Below are 19,435 nucleotides of genomic sequence, written 5' to 3' on the forward strand. Positions count from 1 at the left end.
ATTTCGTTAAAAAAGTGAAATAGGATTTATTTCTTGTTTCAGTTAAAAACAAGAATATATATATATAATTGGATTATTATAAATTAAAAATTACAATTCATACATTTACATTACTAAACATTAATATTATTTGAATATCGCAAGCGGACAAACTTAAAATATATTTTAAACATTTATAAATGTGCATTTTAATATCTTATAAACTTGATATTAATCAAGGATATCCTTTTAGTTAAATCTATTAATTAATTGTTACTTCACAATTTGAAAAATCCTTAAGTAATATAAACAAATGAACATTATATTATTTATATTGTGTTGTAAATTAAAATCTATTGATATCTCTAAATAGTGTACGAAAGACTTGTTCATATAGCTTATTATTAAATTACTTTGTAACAAAAAATTATGCTTTTTGCGAAACTGCTTCATTTACACACATATTAATAATAGGCCGCAACTCTTGTTGGGCATAATCTTCTGGTAATGGTAATTGTGAGATTAGATAAACTAATACCTTTAGCATAGATGTATTTTCGTTTGCTTGCAGTATAAGCAAATTTTTAGCTACATGTAATGTTCTTTTTGCAATTTCGGCTTGACACAATCTGAAAATATTATTACAAGATGGATTATATTATTATATATATATATATATATATATATATATATATATATATATATGTATGTATATAAAATCAGTATCAATACATATATATATTACCTGTGCTTAGCACTCAGACAAGGAAATTGATCTATTTTTGAACATAATGACGTCAATCTAGGTTTTAGCAATTCCAATTTATAATTTATTGCACAAGAATCAGAAGAATTTAATAAATTTTGGATTTGAGTAGTTATTTCTATATAATCCCAAAGTAATTGACCTTGATTAGGCCAATTGCTAATTATATTGCTACATTCTTCAGGTACCAATGGGTTAAGCAAAGATTGAAGATACTCATAATTTTCTGTATAATGAAATTAATATTAAAAATTAATTTTATTACTCAGTTAATAATAGTTAAATTATATCACAGAAATTAATCTTATACCGTTTATTATAGCATCAGCTGCTAAATGTTCAATAATAATTTCATGAGCCATATTCCACTCTTCAGCTTGTATAAAATACCATGCAGCTTCTCCATATCTGACAAATTCAAACGTCATTTAAGATAAAAACAAGAGTATGGGAATTTAATTAAATTTAAGATGATTAACATGAATTTGTATTTTGTACCTTTTACTAACACGACTTTTCATGGCTTTGGCTTGATGAATCCATGCTGACGGTATACCTAACTCTTCTTTTAAAAATTCTTCTTGTTTAACATATTCAGGAATGTCATCTATTTCTACATGTCTTGCCAATAAATCTAATACTGCAGTACGTCTTCGTCCAGCATCTCGTAAATGTAATATTACAAAAATAGCCCAATGCCATAAACCATATCCCTCTAATTGAGTTGCAAAATTGATATGTGTCAATGATGTCACGTATTCAGAAAGATGTGAATAACCCAAACTAAGTAATGTCTGTTGCATTAACCAACTATAAAAGAAATTCATAAGTAATCCAATATGATTGGATATGTGTGCGTGTATCAAATTATTATTTTTTTATTTTTAATACACATTATAATCACTTTATTTTCAACATTTTATTGATAAGTGAAATAAATAAATTTGAAAAAGAAATATTATTCTAGAAAAATACCTAAGTCTGTAATCGAATGGATCTAAAGTATATGTTAATGGATTCAAAAGTTTTTCCAAGGAATGATTTCCAGTACAATATAGTTTCAATATATGAAAACATAAATCATGCACTGATTTTTTATTATTTGTTTCTGGATCATATTCATTGTTTCTATATTCAGGCTCTGGTATTACTGAATATGCTTCAGTTGGATCAACATTGAATGATGATTCATATAAATCCAAAACATCTGTTATTGAAGCAGTTGGAGAAGACAAATACCTGTATAGATTTATCAAAATGTTAATTAATTAAACATATAAATTTACATGTAAATAAAGTATTGTCTTACCACAAGTGAACAGCTAAGGCTCTTTTCCAATCAAGTCCTTCACAAGTATTGATGGTACCATGTTTACTAGAAATAAGAGGTTCGCCTGCTATCAGAGTAAATAACTTTAAGCGATTCATAGAAAGATTTTCATCAACATCCAAATCTTGCCATACTGCAAGTTGTTGTTTCACCATTTCTTTTACAGGTAATCCACTTCGTAATTGTGCCATTAACAGTGCTAAGCAGTGATCTCCCACTTTTCTAGCAATCTGACATGCTTCTTCCAACCTCAATGCTTTTGAATATTAAGATTATTAGAATTAATAGATATATTATTAATAAATTAATATTAGAAGATAGTGTGCAACCTATCTAAAATCAAACAATATTTATATACCATACATATATATGTGTATACATACCAGTAAGCAGCGAAAGTATTATTTTATCATCCGTATCAATCTCAGCAATTTCTTGCTCTACAGTTTCTTTAACTACACTTTGGAGCCATTCCCCTACAGCTTCCTTTCTTACCATTACAGTATGATGTTTCGCATTTCCTAAAACAAATCAATTGTATATTTGATTATTTAAATTTAATTATGATTGAAGCATAATACGTACACATGCATGCACGCACACGCACCCGCAGTTGCACATACATACACACACATACAAAATAAATTACCAGTGGATATATTTATATCAGGGAGATCTCCCCAAAGTGCCACACATAATTTGAAAACTGTTTTAGTATACACCATCATAATGTCTGAAGAAAATTGATCAGCTAGTTCTTGAGCTAATTTGCTATGAGCACTTAAAGTAGTACTTGCTGTTTCTGTTGCTACATTAAAAGTTGGACAATCTCCTTCCTGTCCCATAATACAATTAGCAAGCTGAATTTTTAAATGTCCTTCTATACTTTCCTTTGAACATTTTATAATAAACGTAAGATAAGTTTGTATATCAAAAAACAGTTAATTTCTCAGAATATTTAACATATTTAAAAAATCACCTTAAACATCTGAATATATTCAACTTCTGCTCCATTACCTCCCAAAATTTGTAAACGTTGCACAACATTCATTGAAGTTGTATCACCTGGTATACGACCACATACATAAGATCCTAACTGATCAAATGTATTTTGCAATGGTATTTTAGCTGCTTGTTCTTGCGTACTTAAAGAAAGTAATGTCAAACCCATACCCCAACTTGACCTGAATACTCTACCCATTTGTATACCTGTATAAATAATTATATGATGATTACGACATAAATATAAAAACACGTGAATCTAAAACGTATCATGATAACCAAAGTAAAAATAGATTTTTTATAAAAAATTAATCTCCATGAAATAAAATATTTAATAATATATTACCAAAATCTGCGGCACTACGAAAGTGTAGTTTATTTAGAATAGATTCTGAAAGTGGAATCACTTCTGAATGACATCTCATTACTTTGGTTACTGGTGCTATTGAAGGATCGGGAAAAGGTTTTGCAAGAACAAATGTTTGAGCGCCAGTAATTTCATTTGATAATTTTGATTTTGAACCTACAAGAAAAAAATGTTATTACATTGTTATATTACAAATTAAATTTAGATAAATCAAAAGGTCTCTCACGAATATTTGTTTCATGTATCATCTGTTCTTCATTCGTTGATAACGATGTTTGTGAAGATATAAAATTTGATCGTAATATTGGTGTATAAATATTCGCAACACTGTGTCGATCGATTTTTGATCCCACGTTAAAAAAATTATTTGATAGATCTTTTCCTGGTAAAACTGATAAATTATCATGAACTGATTCTGTAAAAAGAATTTATTTTTTGAATATTATAAAATTACTATACCATAGTATATCTTTTGTTTTACGCTTATTATTATTTGAAAATATTACCTTGATCCATTTCTTCTTCGGCAGTATCAAAAAAACTTGCTTTCATTAACTGTAATTTATGAGAATCTGTGCCAGTAATGCGTGCATAAGCTGTTGTAGGACTGATTAACAATTTTTTCTCATCATTATGATGTCCTGTAAAATTTAATATTCTTTAATTTATTTCTAGATTGCATATGGAAAACATGAAAAATATTAATAATATAATATACCAAAAAAAATATTCAATAATATAATGTGGACATTAAAATTATAAATTATATAGTAATCTTCAATAAAAAGAAATATGATTAAGACTCACTGTAAGTTGGAGAATCGGGATCTGTACCTAAAAAATCACATTCCAAATTTGAAAGTCGCGACTCTCCTGCTTTTAGATTCTCTGTCGTGGTGGTGGCATTTTTATTCTATGGGGGAAAAAAAATAAGAAAAAGAATTACATCAGTTTCGCGTTATTGTTTATAAATTATCATGATATCAAAAATAAAATTATTTAATTCTTACTATAGACTTTTGTTGTTCCACTTTTTCAGGTAATTTTTGTTGCAAATTTGCAATTTTTAATTTTTTCACATCTGATTTAGGTGGCACACTATTATCATCTTCATCCGAATCACTTAAACCATATTTTGAAAAATGATCGACCTAGCACAACGATTTTAATAAACAAAAAAAAAATAAATAAAGAATTACATTTATATGTAAATCACATATTACGTATATATAATTTATTTACCTTAAATACCCATGATCCAGTTTCTGGACGATATTCAAGAAAGTTTGTATCGTGTTTTGCTGATACTTTACGCAATTTTGCCTCATAATTCATGGCTTCTATTCTATGTGGGTCAGTAATTGGTTCATGCCGAGTTTTATCATGTGGCCATACTCTCTCCAATGTAACTTGAGCTTTTCGATTTAAACCTTGACCAACTGGTGGTTTCTTTTCATCATCCGGATAAATAATAACTTCCTTGTGCCGAAAATATACTATAAAATATAATATGTAATAATATATATATATATGAAAAGATTTTTGTTAATTTATAACATATTTATAACTTTACCTATTTCGTCTAAATTTAAGCCATAAATATCAAACGACTCTGGAAAAAGTACATTGCCATATCCCCTACGTCCTACAGTAAAGTGAGGTACTACACAAGTTTCTCCACAAACATAATTATCTAATTTATCAAGCGGAGGAATTGTATAATATCCCACTCGTTGGAGTGTTACTTTGGCCGAATTAGTAGACCAATTATTTTGCGATGTAGACATTGAATTTGCATCTAATTCTTGACTGGTATCTTAAACAAAACATAATATAAAAAAAGATTACTTTTTCAATATTATTTATATTTTTGTAAATATACTATTATATATATTTAATGATATATACCTGTATTTTGTGTAATTAAATCAATGGAACTTTTATCACCCAATGATGCGCTCAGAGGCGTCTCTGTTAAATTAGATAAATCTGTATCAGTTTGATTATTTATACTATTATGAGGATTTAACTCAGTTATCGTATTGTTAATTATTTCTTGTGAATTATTAGTTTCAGAAAATGGGGACTGTTGTCCTTCGAATAATTCGTCATCACATAGTATTCTTTCTTTCCGTGGAAGTGATGACTTCAACCTATTAATAAAAATAGAAGGTGGTATTATAAAGAGAGAAAGTATATTTTTAATATAACATCTGTAAATATATACAACTATATGTGTATATCTTAAGTATCTTAGGTTTACCATGATGTAGATGATTTTCTATCAGCTGAAAATTGTCTATTCGTTTCTAAATTTTTATTTTCTTTATCAATAGCTTCAATACTACTATTGTGTACATTGGAATTATCTATTCTCTCTTCCGTGCTATCATTTTTTGTATGAGATTCAGAATTCTCATTTAGTGACTGCGTTGTAGAATTTGTAATTGGTTTTGGTCGTAATACTAATCGTTTAGCACTAGGGCGCGGTTGAAATGCCTCGGACAATACTGGATCTTCTTCTTCAAGCCCCTCAAACAATGATTTCTAAAAAAGTAAAATAATTATATGTACAATTTCTTTTATTTACAAAAAAAAAAAAAAAAAAAAATTAATAACAAATATACCTTAGATAACTGAGTAGTGCTAACAATTTTTGTTTTAATTTTTGGTGATTTATTGTTAGTCGCGACTTTGTACTGTGGATTGCTCAATATCTTCGATGCTGCATTTGTCGGTTTTAAAAGCTCTTCTGTTTTTCCAGAAGCCTAAATTATAAAACAATGATATACAGTTTGATTATATATTGTTTTAAATTACAATCTAATACTTACTGGTAGTAGGTTTTTCAATAAAGGTGAATCACCAAAAGGTGCTGATACCAATGCTAAAATTTGTTGATGTACGGGAACAGTACCAGAATTTTTTACTTGGTTTGGTGCTAATCTATAACACGTTAGATTATTATATATATATATATTTTTAAAGAATGCTATAAAATATTTTGTGTAACATATTGCATAATTACACTTACCCACTGAGTAAACCAGTTCCTTGTCCAGACATTGTATTATTATTTGCTCCAAAGGAAAAAGATCCTCCAAATGAACCAGGATTATTAAATGTTGTAGTATTTCCTGTACTTCCAAAAACTCCACTTGGCTTTTGTTGGCCAAATAGGGTTGAACTACCACCCAAATTTAAGCCTGTGTTGGTGCCTAAATAAAGAATTAAAAATATTAGATCTATTACCATATAAATCGCTGTAATATATTTTCACATTTATAATTTAATTTAATCACTACCAAGACCCGTAGAAGGTGCTCCAGTTGAGCCAAAAGAAAAACCAGGAGTTTGTCCTGCAGGTTTAAATGATGAATTAAATAGCGAATTCCCAGAATTTTGGCCTGTATTGAAACCTGTATTAGATCCAAAGCTCAAAGGTGCTGATGTCGGTCCAAACGATGGAGTTCCAAATCCACTCATAGCAGGTTTTGCATTAAACAAAGATGTCCCACTGTTACTTACAGATGTTTGTCCAAAATTTGTAAAACCAGTTCCGGATGATGTTGAAGGTATATTAAATGCTGATTTATTCTGACTAAATAATCCAATTGTCTGTACATATAAAAGAAAATGTTAAGATATTAATTATATTTTATAATATATTATATTATATAATATATATAATATTATATTATATAATATAAATAATATCTATACAATTTATAGAAGTACGTTATATTTAACTTTATATTTCTTATTTACCTGATTAGGTTGAGGATTACCAAATGCAGGTCCAAAACCTGTATTAGGTGTAGTATTGATGTTGCCAAAACCTGTACCAGCAGTTTGATTAGCATTGCTGGTTTGAAAAAGTGATGTTGGAGCAGCTGCTGTAAATGTTAAGTTATTTATATTTTGCAAGTAATAATTAGCTAATTAATATTAATATAACTTTATTATATATAATATAATCAATTAAAAATGCTACAAAGTAATCCTTAAAAATTCTTATATACTCACTGCCAAAAGGTTTAGCTTGTGTATTATTGCCAAAAAGATTTGTGTTGGTTGTAGAATTAAATGCAAATGTATTTGCTGTTGTTGCTGGTTGCCCTCCAAAATTTGTCATTGGTTTACCAAAAAGACTACTTGATCCAGACTGACTGGTACTTCCAAAACCTCCACTCATTCCACTAAAACCTGTTATAATATGAATAAATAACATGAAGTGTTCAGTTCAATTCTATATAATAAGATAACTAATACAATTTCAAATGTATACCTGTTGCTGCAGTACTAGTGCCAGCTGCTGTATTTCCAAAAGGAGAGGGTTGTGCTGTTGATCCAAAAAGCCCAGTACTTGGTCCTATTACAAATGTAAATCAAGTTTAATTAGCCAATTGATTAATATTTAATATCAAATTATTACAGTAGTTTATATTGTACACACGTACACGTACATGTACACGTACACGCACACACGCACGCGCGCACACACACGCACGCGCGCACACACACACACACACACACAGAAATTTTATATTTTAAATAATATTATTGTCTTTACCTTGTGGACCTTGTGGACCTTTTCGACCAACCGAATAATCTTCAAAACGTAATTCTTCATACGATTTGGACTCATACTCCTTCATAGCAACAATGCAACAATGTCTTCCAGATATACTATGAGCTGTACCATTTTTTGTCATAGAATCCGTAGTTATAACAGGTGTAAATTTAACCACTGTCCCTGTCATAGCTGTATTAGCAGGTGTATTACTAAAACCTTAAGATATACATTAATATATATATATATATTAATTAAATTGATTATTAAAATAAATTTTATTTTATATGTAACTTACCACCAGTTGTACCAAAGAGATTTGTGTTTCCAGTTGCGTTAGTTTGACCAAAAGGAGTAACTTGTTGAGATGTTTGTTGTGGTTGACCAAATAAATTACTGGAAACTGGATTGTTAAAACTGAATCCACCTGTTTTATTTCCTTGACCAAAAGCAGACGTTGCTGTACTTGCTCCAAAAAGACTTGGGGTTGCATTTTGTTGTGTACCAAATAGATTAGTATTTGTATTGGTTGTACCAAAACCTGCAAAACAATAAATAAAAAGTAAATAAAAGTAATATTTTAGAGAAATTAAGGAGTTAAAATTAATATGTATATTCTTGATTAATCTTTAAAATTTTTAGATAAATATTAGAAATGCATATTAATGCATATATGCAAGTCTATAACAATGTATATTTGCAGTTTTTAATACAATAAAAATACCTCCAAAAGAAGGCTGAGCGTTAGTTTGTTGTCTAAATGCTGGTGGCGTAGTCGTATTGCCAAATAACCCACTAGTTGAAGAACCAGCAGGTTTTGAACTAAAAAGTGAAGTATTACCACTGCCAAAGACTTGAGATGTACCCATTCCAAAGCTACTTGTCGTAATTGGTTTACTGAATGCTGATTGACCAAAGGGACTACTTTGTGTAGCAGTATTAAAACCAGCTAAAATTAATAAATGGTATCAATAGAACATATTATATAAAAAAGTTTCAAAACTTTTCAATGAATTAAATTAACATACTGAAGGATGTATTTCCAGATTGTCCAAACATATTTATTCAATATAATAATTCCACAAATTCTAGTAAAGTTCTATTAATATATGTCTTATTGCAGAATCTGAAAAAGAGAATTATTTTTATTCTATATTTTCTTCTTTTCTTCTTTTCTTCTTTATGTTTGAAAGAAAATAACATTGAATAAGATTGCACAATAAACACACTAATGACATCAGAGGGATATATGTGTGTGCAATTGATATATCGTATCTTATCAACACAGATTAACATAGCAAAGTAAACACCAATAGATAAACAATAAAATAACTTTGTATTCGTCCTAATACGTGTACAATCAATTATTAATATAATTCTCTATAATCATAAGAAAAATTGTTAACCTATATACTTAATTCAAGGCATTGCCTCAGATGGGATAGATTAAGTTTTCCAATCACTATTTTAACAAAAATAATAAAATTTATCTACAAGTGAAATGATACAACACGAGAGTCAATTTATTTTTCACTGAAACCCACGCTTAATAAACAAGTAATGGCGTATTGTCAGGATAGAAGATGGACAATGGAACTGCAACGTATACACCCACCAACATACTTAAGATAAATTAAAATATCACTAGATCTAAAGTTGGTTGGTTACAATTAGATGATTGTGTTATTTGCATTAAAAAATGTTGCAAATAAAAATCAATAAAAACAAGTAATTTTTAAATATATATTTAAATCATTACTTTTATTTTCTTTTATATTATTAAAAATTTCGATTTATTCATTTGAAGGATTAAAAATTTCTAAGAATTTATACTTTATTCAAATTAAAAGCACATAGAAAGATACAAAATTCTACCAACAAAAATTTTTTCAAATTCTACGTTGATATATTGCAATTCGTACCAACCTTAAGAATAATAAATATCGTAAGATCAAAATCGATTTTATTTGATTTTTCCTTTTGTCATATTCGCTCACTATTCCTTTAATCTTATTAGATTCTAGTGGTGGACAGTATTGGGTGATTGTTTTTATAGATATTCGCTTAATTTTATCACGCTAATATCACATGATCATAGATCAATGATGAAGAATCGCAAGTACAAAATCACACTTGCATAACCAATTTGTAGATCATAAATAAAAAATCTATCAGTAATTATCCTTATTGGATAAGCATGAAACGTGTACCGTTGAAAGTTTTAAGGTTAATAAATAGTTTTCTTATAAATATTATAATTAGTGGGTGATATTGTAAAATAGTTGATCTATTTACCATATGATTTGATCAATAATATAAAATCTGATTATCATGAAAATTAGATGGTAATAACTTTTTTAATTGTGAATATCTGTAGCAAAAATACAAGTGAATGCATGACACAAACATTAACTTGCCATAAAACAGTAGAATGTAAATATTTAGTCATAAATAAGTGGATATTTAATTTATTCAAATGATATAATTATATTCGATAACCTTTATACTTATTAAAAAAATACTATGCCTGGAAAGATAAAAGTAAAGGTATTGGCAGGCCGTAATTTGCCTGTAATGGATCGTTCAGGTGATACAACAGATGCATACGTTGAACTAAAATTTGGAAATGTTACGTATAAAACTGATGTGTGCAGAAAATCTTTAAATCCTCAATGGAATTCTGAATGGTATAAATTTGAAGTAGACGATGCCGAGTTACAAGATGAACCTTTACAAATTAGATTAATGGATCATGACACTTATTCTGCCAATGATGCAATTGGCAAAGTTTATATAAATTTAAATCCATTATTATTACCTGGTATAACACCTTTAATTAAGAATGTTTGGACTTTGGAAGCAGCTTTAAATTCGAGTGCTGGTTCTCAAGGTAGTAATAAAAAATGAATAGAAAAATTTACATACATGTGTATATATACGAATATTATTTTGACTTTAGTTTTTTATTTTTACATTCTGCATTATTATAGGCTCTGTTATGACAGGATGGTTGCCAGTATATGATACAATGCATGGTATTCGTGGTGAAGTAAACATTATTGTTAAAGTGGAATTATTCTTAGATTTTAATAAGTTTAGGCAATCATCATGCGGTGTACAGTTTTTCTATTGTAAGCATTTAAATTATTCATGTTACATTTAATGAACATAAAGGAGGTTTAGGTTCTTCTTCATAATGTTTTCATTTATATTACTATGTTGCACTATGATTTGCTTTATTTTAGGTGAAAGTAATTCTTTTCTACTAACTATTAAGAGAATAATTATAAATATCTTTAAAAGTACATATACCTCCTATAAATAATTTTTTATGCGTATATTTTTTTACATTTATATATTTTTACAAATAAATTTTTGTTTTATAGGGGGAATATTCTCAGCAATTCTCTTAATTGGATCAGCAAAAGATATCCATTCTGATAAAACATCAGTGTTGGCAACCATTTTAGCAAAGAAACAGTATTGTTACATATAAATTGTCTTAAATCTCCAAGAAAGTACATATTATTGATGATAAGTGTTATTATCTGTCAATTACATATTACAGGAGATATATCCTAAAACAGTGTGTGAATTTTATTTTATTTTATTAACTGTAATAATATTATTGAGATTAAAAAAAAACTACTATTGAGAGAATAATACTATCGAGAAAAAAAATTTTGTATGATATTAAGTATATATTTCATATCATATATTTGAGCAAATCATAGGAGCAATTGTTATATATATATATATATTTATATATATATATATATATATATATATATATATAAATAGTTCTTTTTTTTTACTTATTATTCAAAATTACATATATAATAATTTAATTATATTTTATGAACAATATTTATTATGTAAATATCTTGCTAATAGTAAAATAAATATGAAATATTTGTAGCACCAAATATACCACATGGATATCATGCTCAAGTGATACATGGTTTTGTTGAAGAATTAATAGTGAGTGATGATCCGGAATACAAATGGATCGATAAGATAAGGACACCTAGAGCATCAAATGAAGCACGTCAGACATTGTTTTTTAAATTAAGTGGAGAAGTACAGAGAAAAATAGGTTTGAAAGCATTAGATCTAGGTGGAAATGCTGTTATTGGGTAAATATGTACAAATATCTTTATTTATCTGTGAACTGTACTTTAATTCTCAATTGTACTTTTTCATTTATGATTAGATATCTGCAAAATTTTGACTTAGAAGGAGAATCAGGTATTGTCGCGCGAGGTATAGGAACTGCAGTAACTCTTGTAAAAGTACATGATGTTTTTAATTCTCCTTCAGATAATATACCACTTGAAGAGTATGTATATTTTTATTTGTTGATTTAATTTATGATAAATATAATAAATATAAGTGAAATATGTTTTGTGATTTGATCAAATATAAATATAAATTCGTTATATTTGTATTTTTGTAGACATCAAGAGGAAGCATCATTCAGTCCAAGTTACCCACTTCCTACTGTTCCTTCTTCAACAACTACAAAAACTTTACATTCGCCTGCAACAAAAACACATAATATCATTCCTTTACATAGAAGATCCAGTGATTCCGATTTGAGTATTACACCAAAAGGTATGTATGTAATAGAAAAAACATATGAAATACTAACATATTTGTAATAATTACAATTACTTTAATTCTATATTTCAGGTAATTCTTTGGCAGGAAGCGATAGATCAATGGGTGGTTTTATGAAAACATCAACAGCTGTAGTAAGAACTATGAATCAAGATGCATTAGAAATGTTGGAATATCCATTTATTACAATGCAACAATATCCTCCTGGTTTTGTTGTACATATAGGTAAGCTTTGTGCATCATCTTCACGTAAGTTAAAGAACAAATATTATTTTGTTATGTTTTATAAAAATAGTAAAAGAGAGTATTTTGAGGAAGGAATAAAGTATATTAATGTAATATTGTGGATATATAAAATTATACATTGTATACATCATATTGAGGTAGGTGGTCTGGTAAGCTCAAGATCAGTTAAACTATTGGAAAGAATAAGTAATTTAGAAGAACCAGAAGGTCGTGATGCATGGTGGACAGAAATTAGAATGGAAGTAAGATCACATGCAAGGGCATTAGCGTGTAATGTCGTCATAGGTTATAAAGAAGAAACTAGCATATGGTAAAATATCTAAATAAATGTATATTTAAATAAGCATAAATAATAGACAATATGATACACATCAATTCATTTGTTTTTAGCGACGACGTTTGTGTTTTAAATGCAAGTGGTACAGCTGCTGTTATAAATCTTCATAGTTCAAATCAAGATCAGGATAATGTCTTTGTAAGTCGATTGCAACAAGGATTACTTACAGCATCTATGGAATCAGATCGTGATAAACCTTGCCAAAAGTCATCGGTTAACAAAACAGAAAGATGTGACATTGATACATCTAATCATACGACGAATTTAAGTGGAAGAAATAAATGTACATCTGAAAGTAATGATCATGAATCATATATGCAATCTCATGGATGCAATCTTTGTCATTTACCATATAGTGGAAATAATATTCAATTTAAAGTCAATATGTCAAAATGTGCTATATGTAAGAGAGCAAAAGTTCCAGACGTAATGTTTACTACTATAGAACTTCCTGAAAATATACCTATGACTGGTAGAGGATGTTTTATTCAAGCAACAGTCTGTAAAAGTAAGAAAGATTTGAGAGGTGAATTAAATGCAAAAGAAATTTCTGATTGTTTGCCTTTTTTGGAATATGAATTATATTGTTTATTATTGAATAAGTTAAAGATGAAAGGTATGAATGCTGTCTTTGGTTTAAAGTTGCAAGTTTCCATTGGAGAAAGATTGGTGATTGGAATGGCAGTTGGAACTGCTGTTTTTCTTACAGCATTACCTAATCCTTCTATTCCTCAAATTGCTGCTCATAATTCTTGGCACAATGAAGAACAATTGGTTGAAATTCAAAAGATTCTTTCAGAAACTGTAAAAAAAAATATAGAATTTTATCAGTTGAAACCAATAGGAGGGGTATGTTCAAATGAAATATGTTCAAATTGTTTCATTTGATTTTATGGAATTTATATATTAAGCAACTATTATAATTTTTTAATAGGACAATGAAACTGGACGTATTGTTACTACATCTGATACAGACGACTCGGACGAGGATTTACCTGAACTTGATGTTGCATTAGGTTCCCGAGATGCTTGCATACTAGAAGTAGATGATCTTGAGGATATGGATAGAATATCATTATTAATAGATGATAGGCCACCTGATGATTTTCACGTAGTAAATACACAAACTATTCCTGGATTAGAAGATCTAGAAATTGTAAGAAATTTACAAATGTTTACCCAAGTATCCAGAGCTAAGATTCCAGCAGGTCAATTAGCATCAATGCCTTCAAAATATTTTGCTGGATTACTGCAGGTATATTACAAAATTCTTTTTAAGTAGCATTCAAGAATATACTTTTCATTTTGTAAATAATATAATATATCTTTTGAAAAATTGATATTTATAATATATTGTAGACAGTTTTCTTCAAATTAAGGAGAATGGTTCCTTGTGCACTTTGTGATATGCAATTTAAAGTTGCACTTCCTGAACAAGATGAAATACAACTTTCTGTTGTTGGTATGGCACTTGGATTAGGCGAACCTGTGAAGTCAAATAAATTTAAACGAAAATTGCTAATTCATCAACTTAGTAAAGATGAAGTGAAAAAATCAGGTAAAGTTTTAGTTTTCATGTCGTCATGATAATATTATTATGGACTTTATTATAATAATACAGTTAAAAAATTTCTATTTGTAGATGAACACGAGATGATATTTAATCTCGAAGATGATCACATAGAAGCTCCTATTGTGTCTGACAATACATTAAATACTCGAACTACAAATTCGTCTACATTAACGGTCCTTTCTGGACGAAAATCAAGACCACGTTCACCATTACGTTCAAAGATACATACTACACATAGACATAAACATGTGAGTCTACACTGATATTTCACGAGTACAAGTTGTTATTAAATTGAAAAGTTAAAAATTTGTAATTTTGTGAAATATATTTTATATATTTTATCCCCCGTAATTTTATTTTAGGTGCCTTTGAAAGAAAGATATGGCGTAGATATAACACCATTATCATATTTACCAGGTGGTAGAATTGAAAGATATTTAGGAAATCTAAACTTTTTCTTTATCAGAGAAAGCACATCTGTAAGAGAGGTATATTCATATTATTATCAGGATATTAACTTTTATGTTAGACTTTGACTGCATATATATAACTATGAAAAATTACTAAAAATAATAATTTAAAGATAGCAAATAAAAAAATCGTATAGAAAGATACATTTTTTACAGAATGGTGGATTAAGTGGATTTACACATAGCTTTGTAATGGAAATATTAGCAATTGTACGTGCACATATTACAGCATTAGGAGGAAATGCAATGGTTGCTTTTTTTATGACTCAATGTGTTCTTCTCCATAATCTTCATAAAAATCAAGTATATTATTTATATATTTAACATAAAATTTTCGCTTTTAAATTCTATTGACAATTTTCAGGATCGATAATAATTATTAAAGTATATATTATATTTTTTTAGGGTCAGTGTCTCATAAATGTAGGTGGAGATGTAGTTTTCGTATCATATTTTGCCAATGAAAAACGAAGTGGAACATCAAATTACTGACCCCAACCTCCACATTCTGCACCACCATAGTTACAAAGCAAAAAGAATTTTTAACATTCTGTTATTATAGTTTTAGACGAATCTGTTATATTTTGTAATTGTTTGCTTATTTTTATTGCTGTAACAAAATTGCTTTAAATTAGGGTTTTTATACTTGATATACACAGAGAAAAAATATTTACAGTTTAATATCTATTACTTTACTTTTTATTATTATACTAAAATAGTATATTCTTCAGCTACATTGTTAAATAATACTATTACATATCCCGAAGTACTCTACAATTGCTTAAAATGTAAATATAGTCTTAAGTTTATCGCAGTAGTGGACTTTTAAGGATAAATTGATGTGATAGTATTTATTAAATACATTTATAACAAATTATAAAGTTCAATGTAAAATGCACATTTCTGTAATTCGTCTGCAACATTGTATTTTCTATTTTTATGTACATGTAAATTGTAATTTTATGATAAGCATTTTTCTCACAATGTCCTTTTGTAATTTTGAAAGGTCACTGTTACAAAATAATATGTTGGGTGCAATATGTCATGCATTTTATTTTTAATTCTAGTCAGTTAGTTGATACAAGAATTTAGAATATATTTCGAATGGTGATGTATAAAAAAAGTTGATGTATAAAAAATTTCTTGCTATCAAAAAATATTTTTATCCTTAATAGAGCGACAATCATTAAAACACAATTTCTTTAAAATGTCTTACATTAGTTAAAGAATGTGAATTTTCTAGTATATAGAAATGCTGTGAATAATAAAAAAATAGTCGCTTCTTATTCCTATTCCGATTATTATTTTCTAGTTATTAAAATTATAACGTATGTATAATTAGATAATAAGATAAGCTGTAAATGTAATATTTACATATTTTGAAATTATTATAATAAATCATATAACAAAACATTATGTTACTTGAAATACATACGACTGATATAGTAATAATACTATACCAGAATCAATTAAACATATATTATTTCTATTATTTCCTTTGATATTTATAAAAATATTACTATGAAGAAATAGAATTTGAATTTTGCCGCTATCTGGGGTACCAATAGCAATAGCGTGATATTGTACTTTTTGACGAATAAAATCGTAAGGTAATAAGGTATGAAATGATATAAGCACAAGTTCAGAGTTGTTAAAACGTCGCGGTTATTGCAAGGTAATTGTCATGGCTTCGGAACGTTATAGTTTCTCATTAACCACATTTAGGTAAGTATTTTAGTGCAATAATTTGTCAATTTTTAAATAATATTAAAAATATATATATTTAAGACATATACATACATAGTTTTAACATTAGATTTTATATTATGAAGTTAACCTATAATCAACTATTTTTTATTTCTAAAACACATTGTTACAGTGTTTTAATATCATTTTTTTAGATTATTAATAGAGTTCATAATTTTTTAATTAATATTTGTTTGATATATCATTATAACTTACAAATTTATGAAACTAATTATTGTTTAATATAGCCCATCCGGGAAATTGGTTCAAATAGAATATGCCTTAGCTGCAGTGGCTGCAGGTGCTCCCAGTGTTGGTATTAAGGCATCAAATGGAGTTGTACTTGCTACCGAAAACAAACATAAATCGATACTTTACGATGAACACAGTGTCAATAAAGTTGAAATGATTACAAAGCACATTGGTATGGTATATAGCGGTATGGGACCTGACTACAGATTACTTGTCAAACAAGCTCGTAAAATGGCTCAACAATATCTGCTTGTTTATCAAGAACCTATTCCTACTGCTCAATTAGTCCAACGAGTAGCTATGCTTATGCAGGAATATACACAATCTGGGTATAAATTGACAATATTTTATAATAATAAATATATGTAGACTGTACGAATGCTATATAATGATAATATGTTATTATAGAGGTGTTAGACCATTTGGAGTATCTTTATTAATTTGTGGATGGGATAATGGAAAACCATATCTATTTCAATGCGATCCATCTGGTGCTTATTTTGCATGGAAAGCAACTGCCATGGGAAAAAATTTCATTAATGGAAAAACATTCCTTGAAAAAAGATATAGCGAAGATTTGGAATTGGATGATGCTGTCCACACTGCGATTCTTACATTGAAAGAAGGATTTGAAGGTCAAATGACGGCAGATAACATAGAAGTTGGTATTTGCGATGCAAATGGATTTAGAAGATTAGATCCATCTAATGTTAAAGACTATCTTGCTAGCATCCCTTAATTAATTCCCTTGATTAATTTACTATGTAATAATTGCGCAATTTATAAATATTATAAAGAGAAAAATAAGTTCTTACAATAAAAAGTACTTTCAAACTATGTTATCAAAAGTTCGTCATTCTCCAAATATTTAAATAATAACCAAATGTAGAATATATTGTACAAAATTTATATTTTGTACAATAAATAAATACGGTTATTTAAGAACGTTAATCATCACTAATGACATCATGGTTTATATCAGCAATTAAACCAGGCATAGTACTTGACCAATTTTAATATAGTTTCACTTTGAAGATGTAGGTTTGAAAGACAAGATCACTTTCGATGAATAAACATATAAGCTCTCTCTTTCTAAAAGTGAAACATAAACTTTAATACTCCCGGTAATTTTTGATTAAAACAATACAACAATACAAAAGTATGCGGACTTCAGTAAATAAATATTTAAACAATAATATATTAGCATAAACATTAAAAAGATCGTAATGCTCGAGAAAATTTCAATAATTTTTATATAAAATTACAATACTTCAAAATTTCTATTTCATGGTTGTAGGCCTTATGCAATATAAATATAAACGATCCTTCGAATAAGGTTGAAAATTACAGAGTTAGTTTCCCTTTGCAGTTCCACCAGTGCATATCGACTCTTCATTTCTAATCGCGAAAACTTATACAATAATACTTTCCGTAATTTTATAATTATTTAAACAATAATTGCGGTACAGGGTGTACATAAAAATAATATTTAATCAACAGTACATTTATTTAAACATTAAAAGAACGGGAACGTGTGAATAATCATAAATAATTTTAATATTAAATACCAGAACTTTCAAATATTAATTCCGGATTAGTTGCCATCGAACAATATAAACATAAACGATCTTTCCATTATCTTTGACGATTCGTGAGTTAGTTTTCTTTTGCACATCGACTAGTGCACATCGACTCTTCATTTCTAATCGCGAAACTAATACATTACTACTTTCAATAACTTTATAATTATTAATTATTTAAATAATAACTACGGTACAGGGTGTACATAAAAATAATATTTAAACAATACTACATTTATTTAAACATTTAAAGGCCGGGAGCACGTGAATAATCATAAATAATTTTAATATTAAATACCATAACTTCCAAATTTTAATTTCGGTTTAGTTGACCTCAGGAAATATAAACATAAACGGTCTTTCCATTAACTTTGACGATTCGAGAGTTAGTTTTCTTTTGCACTCCGACCAGTGCACAACAATAATCTCTATTTCTAATCGGGAAAACTTATTAATTAATAATTTCGATAATTTTTCAATTATTTAAACAATATTTAATGTACACGTAGTACAATATAGTAATATTTAAATAATAGTTTATTCGTTTAAACATTAAAAAGACGGGGACGCGTGATAAACTAAAAATAATTTTAA

General features: G+C 28.0%; 3 protein-coding genes across 8 annotated transcripts; 2 read left to right on the top strand and 1 right to left on the bottom strand.

Moving 5' to 3' along the window:
* Positions 1 to 130: 130 nt before the first annotated feature.
* Nup98-96 (nuclear pore complex protein Nup98-96) lies at positions 131 to 9,616 on the bottom strand. 5 transcript variants are annotated; one of them, XM_035863213.2, is made up of 31 exons: positions 9,562 to 9,606; positions 9,424 to 9,479; positions 9,046 to 9,143; positions 8,742 to 8,966; positions 8,316 to 8,558; positions 8,018 to 8,236; positions 7,733 to 7,816; positions 7,471 to 7,650; positions 7,213 to 7,340; positions 6,750 to 7,062; positions 6,479 to 6,662; positions 6,279 to 6,390; positions 6,072 to 6,212; positions 5,708 to 5,991; positions 5,353 to 5,597; positions 5,018 to 5,260; positions 4,687 to 4,940; positions 4,455 to 4,595; positions 4,252 to 4,357; positions 3,951 to 4,085; positions 3,671 to 3,859; positions 3,424 to 3,600; positions 3,055 to 3,284; positions 2,725 to 2,965; positions 2,459 to 2,596; positions 2,055 to 2,331; positions 1,721 to 1,984; positions 1,244 to 1,555; positions 1,056 to 1,153; positions 725 to 971; positions 132 to 608 (listed from the first exon to the last, which is right to left on the bottom strand). In XM_035863213.2, the coding sequence occupies exons 3-31, from the start codon at positions 9,074 to 9,076 to the stop codon at positions 407 to 409; spliced, it is 5,643 nt and encodes a 1,880-aa protein (XP_035719106.2). In that variant the 5' UTR covers positions 9,077 to 9,143; positions 9,424 to 9,479; positions 9,562 to 9,606; the 3' UTR covers positions 132 to 406. The 5 variants fall into 5 exon arrangements, with proteins under 5 accessions (XP_035719110.2, XP_035719106.2, XP_035719107.2 ...); XM_035863217.2 differs by having other exon boundaries at positions 131 to 608; positions 7,213 to 7,337; positions 9,424 to 9,616; XM_035863214.2 differs by having other exon boundaries at positions 9,432 to 9,616.
* A 379-nt stretch (positions 9,617 to 9,995) lies between these two features.
* On the top strand, positions 9,996 to 16,571 carry LOC118440416 (C2 domain-containing protein 5). Of its 2 annotated transcripts, XM_085658262.1 has the most exons (15): positions 9,996 to 10,243; positions 10,575 to 10,907; positions 11,008 to 11,148; positions 11,937 to 12,153; positions 12,231 to 12,356; positions 12,474 to 12,631; positions 12,710 to 12,862; positions 13,025 to 13,193; positions 13,274 to 14,069; positions 14,155 to 14,475; positions 14,580 to 14,778; positions 14,863 to 15,041; positions 15,156 to 15,281; positions 15,420 to 15,566; positions 15,669 to 16,571. In XM_085658262.1, exons 2-15 carry the CDS (start codon positions 10,592 to 10,594, stop codon positions 15,753 to 15,755), a joined length of 3,135 nt encoding a protein of 1,044 aa, XP_085514388.1. In that variant the 5' UTR covers positions 9,996 to 10,243; positions 10,575 to 10,591; the 3' UTR covers positions 15,756 to 16,571. The 2 variants fall into 2 exon arrangements, with proteins under 2 accessions (XP_085514388.1, XP_035719287.1); XM_035863394.2 differs by having other exon boundaries at positions 9,996 to 10,907.
* Positions 16,572 to 16,830: 259 nt separating this feature from the next.
* Positions 16,831 to 18,078, top strand: Prosalpha2 (proteasome alpha2 subunit). The gene is made up of 3 exons (XM_035863605.2): positions 16,831 to 16,988; positions 17,258 to 17,590; positions 17,670 to 18,078. Exons 1-3 carry the CDS (start codon positions 16,948 to 16,950, stop codon positions 17,998 to 18,000), a joined length of 705 nt encoding a protein of 234 aa, XP_035719498.1. The 5' UTR covers positions 16,831 to 16,947; the 3' UTR covers positions 18,001 to 18,078.
* Positions 18,079 to 19,435: the final 1,357 nt, after the last annotated feature.

The sequence above is a fragment of the Vespa mandarinia genome, chromosome 7 (genome assembly GCF_050613455.1).
Source record: "Vespa mandarinia isolate Hongniang chromosome 7, ASM5061345v1, whole genome shotgun sequence".
NCBI classification, from domain to species: domain Eukaryota; kingdom Metazoa; phylum Arthropoda; class Insecta; order Hymenoptera; family Vespidae; genus Vespa; species Vespa mandarinia.

Bases quoted from the DNA above. Each gene is read 5' to 3' on its own strand.
- LOC118440416 (XM_035863394.2), top strand. From the start codon at position 10,541: ATGCCTGGAAAGATAAAAGTAAAGGTATTGGCAGGCCGTAATTTGCCT. The intron at 12,863-13,024 runs GTAAGCTTTGTG...ATATTGAGGTAG, and splicing joins TGGTTTTGTTGTACATATAG to GTGGTCTGGTAAGCTCAAGA. The intron at 14,476-14,579 runs GTATATTACAAA...AATATATTGTAG, and splicing joins ATTTTGCTGGATTACTGCAG to ACAGTTTTCTTCAAATTAAG.
- Nup98-96 (XM_035863214.2), bottom strand. From the start codon at position 9,076: ATGTTTGGACAATCTGGAAATACATCCTTCA. The intron at 7,651-7,732 runs GTATACATTTGA...ATATTATAACAG, and splicing joins CACTAGTACTGCAGCAACAG to GTTTTAGTGGAATGAGTGGA. The intron at 2,597-2,724 runs GTAATTTATTTT...GATTTGTTTTAG, and splicing joins TGATATAAATATATCCACTG to GAAATGCGAAACATCATACT.
- Prosalpha2 (XM_035863605.2), top strand. From the start codon at position 16,948: ATGGCTTCGGAACGTTATAGTTTCTCATTAACCACATTTAG. The intron at 16,989-17,257 runs GTAAGTATTTTA...TGTTTAATATAG, and splicing joins TTCTCATTAACCACATTTAG to CCCATCCGGGAAATTGGTTC. The intron at 17,591-17,669 runs GTATAAATTGAC...ATGTTATTATAG, and splicing joins CAGGAATATACACAATCTGG to AGGTGTTAGACCATTTGGAG.